At 38.3% G+C, this 14,781-nt stretch overlaps 2 protein-coding genes across 2 annotated transcripts; both read right to left on the reverse strand.

Moving 5' to 3' along the window:
* Nucleotides 1–1,363: 1,363 nt before the first annotated feature.
* On the reverse strand, nucleotides 1,364–8,417 carry LOC120541366 (keratin, type I cytoskeletal 18-like). Its single transcript, XM_039772921.1, has 5 exons — nucleotides 8,261–8,417; nucleotides 6,001–6,126; nucleotides 5,272–5,516; nucleotides 3,589–3,626; nucleotides 1,364–1,605 (listed from the first exon to the last, which is right to left on the reverse strand). Exons 1-5 carry the CDS (start codon nucleotides 8,333–8,335, stop codon nucleotides 1,580–1,582), a joined length of 510 nt encoding a protein of 169 aa, XP_039628855.1. The 5' UTR covers nucleotides 8,336–8,417; the 3' UTR covers nucleotides 1,364–1,579.
* Nucleotides 8,418–12,947: 4,530 nt separating this feature from the next.
* On the reverse strand, nucleotides 12,948–14,083 carry LOC120540500 (keratin, type I cytoskeletal 10-like). Its single transcript, XM_039771340.1, has 3 exons — nucleotides 14,079–14,083; nucleotides 13,840–13,892; nucleotides 12,948–13,535 (listed from the first exon to the last, which is right to left on the reverse strand). The coding sequence occupies exons 1-3, from the start codon at nucleotides 14,081–14,083 to the stop codon at nucleotides 12,952–12,954; spliced, it is 642 nt and encodes a 213-aa protein (XP_039627274.1). The 3' UTR covers nucleotides 12,948–12,951.
* Between the last annotated feature and the right edge of the window lie 698 nt (nucleotides 14,084–14,781).

A 14,781-nucleotide genomic window follows, 5' to 3' on the forward strand; every position in this document is an offset into this window, starting at 1 on the left:
TAACACGTAAACATTAAACATGCCATGTAAATATAAAGATATAATGGGAACAATAAGCTTCTACATCCCCTTTGTGTTCTTGGTAGTATATTTAATTTTAGGATTTTTTTTTATTTCCGCCATCATTATCATAAATAAATGTAATTTTACCTATAGCAATTTATTGCAACAACTATTATATAATACTAACACTTTTTTTGTGATTTTAGGTGACTATAACTCTTTTTACTTTGCACATAATCTGGGTAATGCATACTTAATCATGAAAAATTTCCACCACCGTTTTCGTTCTCCCTAAGTGTGAAAAATTCATTTTAATATATTGGTTTAATTCTAAATATAGTAAAATGATTTTGTATCGATATTATCAAGCAGTTATGATGAGAAATAAAGAGATATGATATTTGAGAAATATTGCGCAACTGGAGGTAGTTCGGTGACCTTTTCCTCCATCACAGTATACGAGAAAGTCGAGGGGAGCACATTCGCGATTTTTAAAGTAATCCACTGATAATACCTTCTTCTCTACTATGAGACCGAGTACGTCATTTGCCAGACAGTGGAGGCTGACACCCTTAATCAGAAACGTTTGAAGCAAGAATAGGAATCCTAACTAACTGGTAACAATCAGGAAGTTACTGAAAAATGAGATTGAAGAAATGAAGAAACAACAATGGACAGGTATGCTTAGCACAGTAAACGAGACTTTAAATCAGGATCTGAATCTCTTCTTTAAGGCTACGTCTGCAATACTATCTTTTCAAATAAAATGGTGCTTTTAAAAGAGAAGGATTTCAGTCCACATATTCGTTTTCACGTTTAAAAAAGTATCTTCACCCACACTAAAATGACCTAAAATGCATGTCAGAGTCATTTGCTAGTTATTTAGGGCATGTTAAATTAATAGATGTGTTATCTTAGTTATAATAAATGTTTGCCTATAAATTAGTGCCTAGTCTATGGGAGGTTCTTAAAACCTGCTATGATGAACTTCAACCCAGTAAAGAAACACAATCTGCCATTAAAGAAGCATTACGAGTGTGTGTGGAGTTTGTATGTTCTCTCTGTGTCTTCAGTGGTTTCCTTCCACTTTCTAAAGATGTGCAGATTAGGGGACAGCAGGGAGTTGTCCTTGTTACTTTCTCACCACCTGGAGGTGTTCTGGGGATAAAGGGGCAAGACATCCATGGAGGGCGACCACCTGATGAGCTCAAGTTGCCCCAACGGGATCAATGGAGGTACACCAAGCAGCAGGGCTTTGCAGACAAACCAACTAACTGTGCAGCTACTTTGACAGAAGCTCAACAGTATAAAGTATGCTGCTCCACACCATTAAGAAAAAACACATCGACAGTACATTATGTGCTGCATAATTCTTTATTGTCACACAGGATTCAAGCATTGCATTCCCAAGTAGCACAAGAGCCAAGAAAATTCCCCAAACCAAGTAGGATCTAAAAACCCAAGCCAAGTGAAGAGGCTTCTCTTTCTGTCTGCGTTGCAATTGTTTTAAAGGTCCAAGAAGTCACCCGCTGAGCCTCATCTTCTCTCTGATGATGGGGTTGAGGTCTCCATTGTGTTATTCCTTGACTTCTGTCTTCACCTCTGTGAACAGCAGAGAAAGACAACGTTAGAGGAGCAGCCGAGACGTCAAAGGGGTCTGAAGGTAAACAGAAGGGGCTTGACAGGGCAATACTGTATATTAATTATTTTATTTTTTATATTTGTAATTAGCAATGTATATTTAGGGTTTTTGTCTGTGAAACACAGCACCAAATTATCACTGGCTGATTCACAATCATTTTATTTATTTATATTTTGATTTCTCTGTCACTTATTAAGCTGAGCATATGCTTTATAAATACCATGCCTGTCTTTAAAAGATGACTTTTTCTCTTCACATTTTTCAGTTATTATTTTAAATGTTCATTAATTTATTTGTTTCTTTCCTATTTAACTTTTTATTCTTTAAATTTCAGAATGTTATGCTATACTGTGTTGTTCATCCCTCATTGTTTAATTTGTTTGAAAAAAAATTTTTGTTAAGAAATGAAAACCTTACCCTTAATTAAATTACGCTTGTCTTATTAACAAATGGAGAACAAAAACATTGGTGTTACAAAACACCTAAAATAACTAAAACTCCACTCGCTTGAGACACTTTGTCAGATTTGTGCTGCGTATGCCGGTGAAACAACTGAGATCTTCTGAAATCGACCATCAGACTGCTGTGGAGCTTCACTGCCAGCACCGCTGTCACGACTGTCAGCCTCCATAACTCTATATATAATATAATATAATATAATATAATATAATATAATATAATATAATATAATATAATATAATATAATATAATACTAGTGGGTTACAACCTGCTCACTTTGCTCACCAACCCCCATGGCCTGGACTAGATGTCAGCCACTTCCTGTCTCTGCCACTCGCGTTGTGAAGAATGGGGCTGAACGCACCCCAAGGAGATGCGGCCGCTCCTCTGAAACCCCCTCTTAAACGGTGATACAATGGGAAACAAAAGCTTTTTTTTTTACCTCATCTTGCTCGATCAGCTGCTGGCTTGTTGCTGCTGCCGTGTTGCGTAATCTGCATGTTGCGCGGCACTTCAAAAATATAAAAGCCTGTACAGCAGCTGTCTTTATCATCTACTCTTTGTCTTTTATTTCCAGTCTCGTTAAATCTCTTGGCACAAATTCTTGTCTCGGGACATGAGTTCTTGATATTTTTAGATTATAATTTAAAGATGGAATAAGAATCTGAAAATCTAACAACATCATATTAAAGTTTGATAAATTCTGAAAAGAATATTACCAAATATATATAAGTAGATTTAAAAATATGCCCGATTTAAAGCATGACAAAAAACATGACATAAAATTGTCACATAAAATCGTTGCACTTTTAGGCTTAGGATATTATATATAGAGAGTAGGTAATATAATTTAATTTAATATATCATTTTCAAACTTACTCTAATTTAAATTTGGCCATATCCTGTTTTAGCATAAATGGGCACAAGTTAGGAAGCGGCACTAAAGAGGTGCCAGTCCATTACTGAGCCCACTCCTGCACACACAAACCCATTTTGGAAAAGCAAAGCAACTTAACATGGCTGTCACTGGGGATCTGAAAGACAAAGTCAAGTATGTAGAGGAAAACCTACACAGAAATATGGAGACATGAAAACACCATATTGGCACGGACCACGTAACGGATTAAAACCCAGCATACTGGACCCATGAGGAAGCAATGCTTTCCACTGTGCATATCATTATATTATATTATTATATTAGTTCACATGAATAAAAGAAATTCAAGTGCATTGTAAGTGCATAGCATAGACCACTCTTTTACACATATATATGATTTTATGTTTGTGTGTGTTTAATTTTAAGTATATATTACTGTTGTGATTAATTTGTGAAGTTCAGAGGAGCAGTAAGTGTTTATGTAATACAGCATTGATGCTACTACTTGAACTTGAAACTACTTGAATTTCTCCCTTTCTTTGAATACTTTTGAATTATTTTACTTCATTTTCAAAATACACGTAAACAAACAAAACAAACATCTTACCTTTGGTTACCACTGTGGTTTGTGTGAAACTGCCACTGCTATGAATAAAAGGAAAAGATGAGTAAGATTACTAGCATTCAGTCAAAGGCTTTAGCTGAGCAATATACACTCTCTCTATATATATAATATTTCAATACGTGTCCGCCATTGCTTTGGGGGCATTTGAAGGCCATGGTGTATCACGAAAAGATATGAAACATAAATCATCTTAGGGAAAGTATCACCAACGCCATTACAAGCATAACTCCAGCTGTGCTAATACATGTTGATCAGCAGTGGCGGACACGTATTGAAATGTGTTTTCAAAACAATGGCAGTCATGTAGAGCATATTATATAAATGAAAATGGTTTTTCATAAAAAATGTTTATTTTCCTATGTATGGAAACTTATGGCACACCCTAGATTTATTGGCCAGGTATGCACACACACAAGGAATTTAACTCCGGTTTTGGTGACAGAATCAACATACATACAACAATTAATACACACTCAGTTACAATAAATAAATAAATAAACAAATAAACACATACCCATGCATGCTATACTGCAGAAAAATAGATGTAAAATATGCTACAGTATATGCAATAGATAGGTATTGTACAAACAGTGTATATATAATACATATTCATAAATGTACACACACATACATATATACAGCATATATATATATATATATATTGTGATGGGCGGCTGAGTCCCACGCCCGGCCGGGACGTTCCTGCAACAATGGACAGCTCAATACCTCCCAGCCTCCCGCCTGGCTCCACAGCCTGGTTGGGAACTGGGATGGCTGCTAGGCGTGCTGCATGGTCTCAACAGCCCAGCTGGATGAATCTTCAGCCCCACCAGGAAGTGCAATTAGTACCAGGTGGTCAAACACCTAGAACGCTTCCGGGTGGGCTATAAAAGGGGCCAGCCACCACCACTCAGAAGCCAGAGTCAGGAGGAGGAGGACTAAGCTTGGTGAGGAGGAGTGGTGAACAAAGAGAGTGTTTTGGTGGTGTAATTGTGCTTTTGGGACTGTGTTGGGCTGTGTGGCACGGGGAAGACGTGTCCCACGGCTGAAGAATTAATAAAGCCTGTGTTAATTTTGTATGTGCCTTTGCATCAGTCTGTGCCGGGTCGGGCGCTATATAGCGGCATATTACTATATATATATATACATAGAGAGCAATAGAGAATATTCATTCTACATTTTGTCTTGACAAACATCATCTCCTTTTCAATGCCAAGCATAATTTATAGATGACATTTTTCATTCCAACCTCTTGAAGGCTAGTTTAATGTTCATCACACCCGGACCCCCTGTTTCTTGTCAATTTAAAGAGACAATAGCACAACACTGAATTTAACCCCCAAAAATGGAAAAAATAACCTGACTTACTAAAACGATTCTGCAAAGCCCCGCCATCTAAAGGTTGTAAAATTATTGACAATTATAGGAAGAATATATTTTTAATATGCGTAATACCCTTCCATGACCACATTCAAGGCGGCATCAGGCTTTAAATCTCTGGCTCTAAATTAAAAAAAAGAATCTCAATTTTATATATTATATTCTTTTTTCAGTTTTCATGAAGGTGTAATTTTCAGAAGAGAATTCCTAAATGGTTTTTATGCCTTCCATCTCTAACAAAGTAAAACAGAGTGGAGGAGAGCAGGAGACAGAAGAGAAGCTCACATGGCAGACGAGGCTCCACCAGTGCCCAGCTCCACTCCTTCCAGCAGCTGCCTGTACATGGCGATCTCCTTCTCCAGTTTCTCTTTGATGTTCAGAAGGCTCCTGTAGTCCTCAGACTGGGAGGTTATGCTGTTCCGAATGCTCACCAACTCCCCCTCCATGGTGCCCACCAGGGCAGCGTAACGGTGAAGCTCCATCTGATAGCGGCCATTCACTGCTGCCAGGTTATCCTCCAAGGCGCCTTTCTGGATGGAAAATAAAATAATAAAAAAATGAAGCTCTGTGTCCTGGAATGGGCCGGTGACATCTGCAAAAGCTGGAGGTGTTATGGGGTCAACTAAGACTTCATTTAAATTTTAAAGAGCCGAAGATGCATGATGTTCTTAATGATTAGATTAGATTACATTAGATTAGACAGAACTTTATTTGTCTGTAGGGGTAATATGTCTTTTAATAGTAATCAGAGTGAACAAATCTTATTAAAATATTATTATTGTACATTTTTCTGACACCTTATCCAATGTAATGTATCTAAATATTTAATGTTTTTTTCAATTATAAAGATTAAATGACTGGCTTAGTGTGACACAGTGAGGAACTGTACCACCACCCAGCACCACAGCCCAGTCCGTATATCTAACTGGTGCAGTACACAATGCCAACCCTTTTTAACAAATGGGCCTCAACACCTCAGTCATCAGAGACATGCAGTCACAATAAGTTACTCACAGAGACCAGCAAGGTGTCCATCTCTGTCTGTAGGCTCTGGTGCTGATGGTGAAGCTCCGTCACTTCTATCTTTGAACTTTCACTGACGTCTGTTTCCTGGATGGCTGTAGCTTGCTTAGTTTCCACCTGTGGATAAGAAACAGGACAGTACTGAGTGGGAGTGCAGGAGCTGGAGAGCACAGAGAGGTGGCGCCATTGAGTCATCAGGTGACATAGCTGGAGTCCAATATTGTGTATTTGTATATAGCAGTAGGAGTGTGGATATGGATGTTGAGTATACTGTGTGAATGTGTACTCTAGAAATGGGGGACACTAAATGTGAGACATTCTGTCTAGCTATTTACTTCTTATTTATATGTATGTGACAGTGGGATTTACTTCCTGCATTTTTATTGTAGCAGCCTTACCTGACACTGCCTGAGGTAAAATAAGGCAGATAAGTTCAGTAAATAAATTCCACAGGGGAAAATTTTTAGCCTTAAACCAACATTTCAATAATCAAGCCCAATGCAGAAAGAAAGTTTCCATACTCTTGGAAAGTTCCAAAAAATTCCTCTTGTAGTTAGGTCCATTATAAAGCTCAAGTGGGATCATTACATAAAGATCTTAAAGGGGAAAAAGTTTGAATCAGAAATTCAAGTGGAGAATATTTGCAAAATTTGTCAGAGACAAGCTTAACAATATGGATTTGTATGCTGTATTAAAACATAAAGAGACCTTCAGCGTTAAATATTTTAGAAGATATTCTGTCTTGCTTCATGTTTCTCTAGGTTTGCGAGGCTGTGAGCATTGTGTGCACCTCAACATGGATGCCCAGTTGTGTGATAGCATGTCTCGTTATTTGTTCATTGGTGTAATTATACTTAGCTCTGTGGGAGACGCTGTCTGGCAATTTAAGTTTTTTGTACATTTAAGTGTATCACATTGGAGCAAGAAGAGAAAAGGATCAGGAGAGAAGACAAGTCCAAATACAAAACCTGGAGTTCAAAAGTCTTGTCAAATCCTTTTTAAGAACCAAAACTCAAAAGTCAAGAAGAAGCTGCAAAATGAATTCACCTGAAAGCCCAGAATTGAAAGCCTTTTGAAATGCTATTATATTATGAGTTAACCTCAATCTTAGAAAAAGACAGGGTATTTGGAAGTAACATTTTATTACAGTACTCCAATGACATAATAATAATAATCATCGTCATAATCATCATCATCATAATGCCATTGAACAGGTACAACAAAATGTAATTATCGCAATCCCCTTGGGGTCTGAGCGCAGGGTCAGCTCTTGTTCAGGGCAGGTTCAGGGCAGGATTGTCAGATCCTGAGGCCTCAGCTATTTTCGATCTGCTCTGTTCAACTACAACTTGTATTGATTTTCCAAATGTTTTTGGATTATGATGTATAATATTCTTAACTGGCAACTGTGTTTTACTTGTCTATTTTTCCACATTCAAAAAATTTGTTTTCAGCATCTTAAAGGCTTGTCTCTTTGACTTCCAGATTGTCCAAGATTGCAGATAAAACAAAGATTAGAAAACACTAATTACATGTTCAACGAAAAATCAACTTGGCTAAAAGACTAAATTCTGTTTATCAAATTCAAGTTTAATTTTATTTTTACTCTTGGTTTTCAGGTATCCCAGTAGCAAGCTTTTGCTTTGTCTTGACTCCGTCTGTCCCCAGGACCTGTTTTCTTTGTCCTTCTGGCCTGCTTTGCTCAGGGGCCTAACACTTTGTCTCCATCATTTTGAATTAGGAGGTTGAGGAAATGACAGGATTGGTGGCTTATGCTTTTGTGGGATTCAGCACAAAATCAACTGTTGATTTCAGCAATAGCCTCGTTTAAATAAATGGGCGTACAATTTCAATAATGTCAATAATGTGTGTATATGTCTTTGTGTGTGTGTGTCTCTCTCATAGTTGTGTGTATATAATCTAATTACTTTTGAAGATGTCTTATGTTGCCTCTACAAGACTAACCATCAGCTGTCAAATTACAATAAACTGAGGCCAGCAGATCACTTGATCACAAACTGTTTTGCAGAAGGTCAACAGAGAAAACGTTAAATTTAGTTATATGGTAAGACCTGAAGCAAAAGCTCCTTCAAAGCAATAATGTCTTGATCTGCCATTCTGCTGAGGATAAAAATTCTCTGATAATTGAACCTGTTGTACATACTGAATTTAAAATTAAAAAAGAAAAGTAATATCCTCCAAAACCAACCAGAATGTACACCAGGACTGTGAGGACTTGTCTGCCACTTACCTGCTTGTTGAACCACATCTCAAGCTCCTGCTTGTTACTACTGAACGATGTCTTCATACTCTGCACGTAAGTCATCTAAAATCTGTTTCAGATCTGGGCTTTCAGTGATGGCGATGTCTACACTCACGGTGCCGGACATCTCTTCTTTCAGGATACTCACACTCTAAAGAGAAGAGAAAAAGTGGGAAGCATTATGATGACATCCATGATGTCCACTATTTAAACTTAACAATGTGCCATCGTCATAGCATTAACTTTTGAATATTTATATGCTGTTGTTGATTTCAGCAATAGCTTGGTTTCAATAAATAGGCATACAATTTCAAAGGTGTGAATAATACCATTGTGTATGTTTCTCTTAATTATGTATGTATATATATATATATATGTACAGTGGAACCTCAGTTTACAAGTAACTTGGTTTACGATTGTTTTGCAAGACGAGCAAAATTTTAATAAATTTTGACTTGATCAACGAGCGATGTCTTGCAATACGAGTAGTGTTGATACACTTTGTCTGCTGAGCGTCATGTGATCACAACTGAGCTGATGGTTCTTCTCTCTCTCTTTATCTCGCCGCCCAGCGCTCTCTCTCTCTCTCTCTTATCTCGCCCCCAGCACGTCTCTCTCTCTCTCTCTTTTGGCAATCGTCTCCCATTCTCCATCTGAGTCTGTGTGCCTCACTCATATAGTCAACATCCGTCAGCGTATACTGTTTACTACAGCATTGTGACTGTGTGTGCGCTGTGAAGTGCGAGTCCCCATCTTGCTCCCCAAAACACAAAGCTGAGTCTCAGTACTTTAACACCAGCTTTATTCAGCTTGAAACAGCAACAGCACTGTTATTTATTGTAGCGGGATCTTTATAATGTTCCTTGTATGACCCATTGACAACATAGCATGTCTGCAATCTTTTGGATGTGCTTATACGGCGAACTGCTACAGCGCTGGGAGACTGCGATTGCTTTGGGATGTTCTTCTGCGTGTCGTCCCGTTGGGTGGAATCCCAAGTTTAGAAATTTAGAAACTCACACCAGCCATGATTCTTTTAAAGGTAAAGTGCAGGTTAATTTGTATTATGTATTTTACTTTATATTTTGTATTAATCATTTTTATATGAATAGTTTTGGGTTGTGGAACGAATCATCTGAGTTTCCATTATTCCTTATGGGGAAATTCGCTTTGATATACGAGTGCTTTGGATTGCGAGCACGTTTCCGGAACGAATTATGCTTGCAAACCGAGGTTCCACTGTATACATTTATATAAATATATACGACAAAACACGTGTCACATACTCTTTCCATTATTTGACAGTAAATCTATTGAACATTCTATTATCTGCTTCTCGCAACTGACAGAGGACACCGTGGCAGATGTTTGTCGACTTGCACACCAACCACAGGCGTTACCTGGTAGGTAACCATCCATACAATCAGATTGTGATTCAGACTACAAATACCACGAATGTAATAACCCGATCTGTCAAATAAACAAACATAACGCCATGACAAACGTAAAGATGCTTCGCTGTTGACGTCCGAGGTTCAATTCCCTGAGATGGGGTGTAGTGAGTGTGTACGCCTGATGAGCCCAAAATTAGTGCGACACACGTGTCACGTACTCTTTAAATTATTTGACAGTAAATATATATATATATATATATATATATATATATATATATATATATATATATATATATATATATATATAAATAAATATATATATATATACGCAGACAAATACATTTATAATGAAAAGAAGGGGGCATTGCAGCAACTCAGACACTTCCCACGATCAAATATGAAATTTAATGCAATCTAAAATATCTTCAATACGTTTCTTTTTTCACAGTTGCAGTTAAACTCAAGCACAATACAATTCTCTTCTCTCCTGTTCCTTCCTTCCCTCCTCCCAGGTAAGCTTTGTCATCCTCCACTCCTAAACCCAAATGGATGAAGTACAACAGTTTTATTTACACCAGACCTGGTTGTACCTCTGGTGCTGTTCAATTACATCCAGCAAGCACTTCTGGGTCAATGGAACCTCCCTGTGACAAGAGAGCCTTCCTCCCGAGGACCCCATACAGAGCTACCCACCAAATACATAACTCCCATACAGCCATGACGGTTTCCAAATGGGAAGCATGGGAGAGCGATGTTGGCATCCAGTGTACTGGAGGAGCAAATGACCTTAGGAAGCTGTCTGCTCTGTCCATCCATTACAATAACCTCCTGACCAGGAGAGTCACCACTAAACAACCCAGTTTGGGGTGCCTGTCCACCTCATCCTTTCATTAACAAGACTTCCCAGCTAAGTAATAAACCATCCATCCAGGCCAGGATGACAAGCAGACCATGTAAAGATGACTTTTAAATAATGTTGTCTTTACAAAAGTTCAAGAAGTCCAAATATTTTACAACAAATAAGAACATCAATCCCTCTCACAAATACAAATGAAATGCAAAAAGAAGAGAAACCGTGAATTGGCTGAAGATAAGAGAGCAGTCACAATACGCGTTTTATAGTCTTTTAGCTGTAAGTATGAAAGAACTCCAGTATCTTTTCTTGACCCATTTTTGTTGAACAATTTGTTGTCTAAACGTTTTACAATATAAGACTCTGAGAATTTAAACTATTTAGTCTCGAGCAGAGAAAACTATGTGGTCACCTAATCCAGTTCTTCAAAATTTGCATCAAAAGTATATGACACCACTAAACATTAAGGCAAAATTAATTAAAGGCTGAAGACGAGGTAACAGTTCTTTGATTGACGAGTTGTGGGAGAGAAGGCACAGCTATTAGCTTAACAAACAGGCTTGGGGGACTGAATGGTCTCCTCTCGTTTGTCAAACATCTTATGTTATTCAAGAGTCCAAATAGTGTAACGGAGAGAAATGTACATATAGAAAATGAGGTAGAAAAGGAAAATGAGACAATCCAGAAACAATTTCTTTTAGTAATAATCATATTAAAATCTTAATGTTTGTGGCACGATTAAAACTGCTATGAAAACTCGAGTGTCAGCAAATACTTAAAAGTTGAGAAACACACATTGTCCGTGGGGAAGTAAAGTTTCCTTTTGTGGTGTATGGTGTCCTACGGGTGTGCCAGCTTATCGAATACATCCCACCATAAATCAGCTTCCATAACCTCAAAAAACCTTCAGCACGCAGGCAAAAATAAGTCTGCTAACTTAGTTGAAGTTTTTGCCTCCTGTTCAAAGGTATGCGTTTCACCAGGAACAATATGGTAAAGGCGTGTCCTTATGCAAATATCGTAACCGGCTTTACTGAAACAGAGATTTACAATTTTACATTTTACGGTTGTTTACCTTAGCTATTTAACAGTTTTACACTATACAATTAATACATTTTTTCAGTGTAATTGTAATGCATCAATAAATGGTATTTAGCATATTTTGAAGGTAGAAAAATATCGATTTTACAGAACTTGACTTTAAAAATAATGAAATCTATTTTTTAAGATATACAGGTAATTTTCAGTAGAACATAAGGTAAAAGGTCTTTTACTTTCACCATTTACAGTAGTTTTACTGTTATATTTACTGACATTTTTTACAGTGTATTATACATTGTAAAATTACAGAGTCGAAAACAACACATTTACCAGATATAATACAATTCGATGTATGTATTCTTACATTAATATTACCAAACAATTTAATGAAAATAGCATTTAAAACAATAAAATGTAAACTTTCTCTGAGCAGCGCCCTGTCCAGGGATTGTTCCTGCCTTGCACCCTGTGCCAGCTGGGATTGGCTCCTGCACCCCCACGACCCTGTTCTGGAATAAGAGATTAGAAAATGACTGACTCACTTCGGCTGAGATGCCTATTTATCTACACAGCAATCGTTTTAAATCACTTTGCACTAAATGTAAATTTAATTGAATAAATTAATAACCTACAAATATTTTGCCCAGTGTTTTAATTTCAATTTTCCTTTTCATGATTCTGAAATAACGTCTTTCACAAAATTAAATATCTCACGTTCATGAAATTCCACATTCAATCCCGTTCACCTGCATTAGAGTAAACTTATTTTTTTTGTTTTTTCCTTAATATAATGACGGAGTAGGTGGAGGCTAAATATTTCTCCCACGTTCCCCCAATGCACCAACTATGACATTGCGCCCCTATCAGCTTTGGTTCCTCACACCCTTCTCTTATGAGATCCCCCCAGTAAAGACACAGGTGGGGGTGTCCTTATACTTCAGTTACTTTTATAATCTTGGTGGTCTTGCATATCCAAGCAGAGCAGGTACAATACTGTATGAGTTTAATAATATTGATGTCAAATATAAATGCAAACTGGGTATATTATGACTGTTTTATGCTGCTGGTGAGATCTTAAAGAAAGAATATTAAATAAGAAGCATCTTCTTTACAGTTTGTATAGTTTCAAAGACATTTAAAATGTTCTACTGAGCATTGTGAATAAGATATCTTTGGGATGATAAAACTAATCAGAATGCAGCCCTTACTGGATAATCTGCCAGTGATTATAACATCTTCTATACTTACATCTCTTCTCCAGTGTTATGGTCACTAATTTCACATAACGACTGCCAGACCTTGATTTGTGTAAAACCTGAGAAGGTCACACCAACCTGTAGCTGCGGTGTGAGGTCTTGGATTTAAACAATCCACACAGTATGCCTACCTGGTCACGGAGGGGCTGCAGCTGCTCCTGGTACAAGGTGAAATCCCTGCTGACCACTTTGCTCGTGGAAATTCTTGAGCTTGTTCTCCAGGTCCTTGTTGGTTGCTTCAAGGGTGCGCACCTTATCGAGATAGGTGGCCAGTCTGTCATTCAGACTCTGCATCTGCTGCTTTTCATTTAACATAAATGGGACACCACTGATGCTGCTACTTGAGAAAAACCTCCACCAGCGCCCACCCACACCAAGCCCACCACCAAAACCCCTACCACCATCAAAACCACTATCAACATAAGAACGACCACTAAAACCTCCACCACCAGAACCAACACCAGAACCACCACTAAAACTACCACCACCAAAACTACCACCAGTATCACAACCAAAACCACCACCAACTAAACCACCACCACCACGACTAAGAACACTTCTACCACCTCCACTACCTAAACCTGCAAAACGTCCAAGAGCAGTTTCATCAGTACCAACATCAATACCCCCGCCATGGATGAGATGGGTGGCGACGCTGGAGGATTGTCGTCCTTTACTGACATGTTTGAGACCTGGAGAAACTACCAACACAAGTCTATCTGTCAGCAATCGGCAGTGTGAACTTCAGGGATGCCAGGGTGCTTTAAATACATCTGACTTGCCCGTCTGCTACAAAGTGATTGGCTCTGCAGTCACGCCCTCTTGCCGGGGGCACACTGGGTGGATGGAGTCGGACACCAAGGGGAAGGCGACTTTAGAAACCAATCAATAACACATGAAAAATGCTGATATTTTAACTCATGTGCTGTGTATACAGTAAAATTTAAACATAATTCATTATTTACAGCAGGAGGTCCAAGATGAAATCCCTTATAGAAATGACTTATCGGTGGTGAGATTTACCATTCAAACGTTTGAACTTAACAAAGGATGAAGCTGGTGCAAGGAAGAGGAGGCTGAGGATCAGAAATAAAAGCACAGAACCGAAAATGGAGTGCAGGAGGCCATCGAGATTTTATCGATTTAAGATAACCGCTTTCAGAATCACAGAAATTCGCTTCCCTCTGATGGAAAGGAAACTTTATTTTCTATATTTTATTCATAGTCAATGTTCAAATAATGCAGAGAGTGGTGATACATACGTCATCTCGCTTGTATACCCTGTTGGATTTGGCATGTTCGCTAACTTCTTTTACATTTTTAAAGGGGACTTACATCCGCTTAGGGTTCCCTTGGTTGCTCCATGAAACACTGCACCAGACAATGTGGTTTTAGGAAAAAAATAAATGAGATTTGCACACACAGATATACCTGGAAAACTGCAGGGGGAATTTGGAATAAAACTTCCAGAGATGCAGGGAGAACATACAAAGTGGACACAGAATATGACAGGGTGAGGATTCAAACATGAAATACTGGATCTGTGAGGTACCACTACTATATAATGTGCCACTCTGAGTTAAAGAAATCTAGTTTGCTTATTTTTACAAAATACTGATAGCACCTGCTTTTTGAATCATGGGCACAGTTAGCTGGAACCACTCTAGTAAGCATGTAGTGGAAGGGAGGAACAACCCTTGGACAGGACCTGAGTCTGTCACTGAGCTCTCAATGCCCACACACACTGGCACACCCTTACTTGGCAAGTCTGTGAAAAGCTGCTGGTGGTGCTGGCACAGAAACTGGCACAACACACAAAGTCCACATGAGAAACATCTGACCCCCAGGCACAGGAGCCATGAGAGAGCACCACTAGCCATCCTGACAGCATTGTGTACTTAAGGAGAAGCTAAATGAATTAAGTCAACCAACAAATACTTTTTTTTTTATTAATTTAATAAGTTG

This window comes from Polypterus senegalus, chromosome 12 (genome assembly GCF_016835505.1).
Source record: "Polypterus senegalus isolate Bchr_013 chromosome 12, ASM1683550v1, whole genome shotgun sequence".
Taxonomy (NCBI): domain Eukaryota; kingdom Metazoa; phylum Chordata; class Cladistia; order Polypteriformes; family Polypteridae; genus Polypterus; species Polypterus senegalus.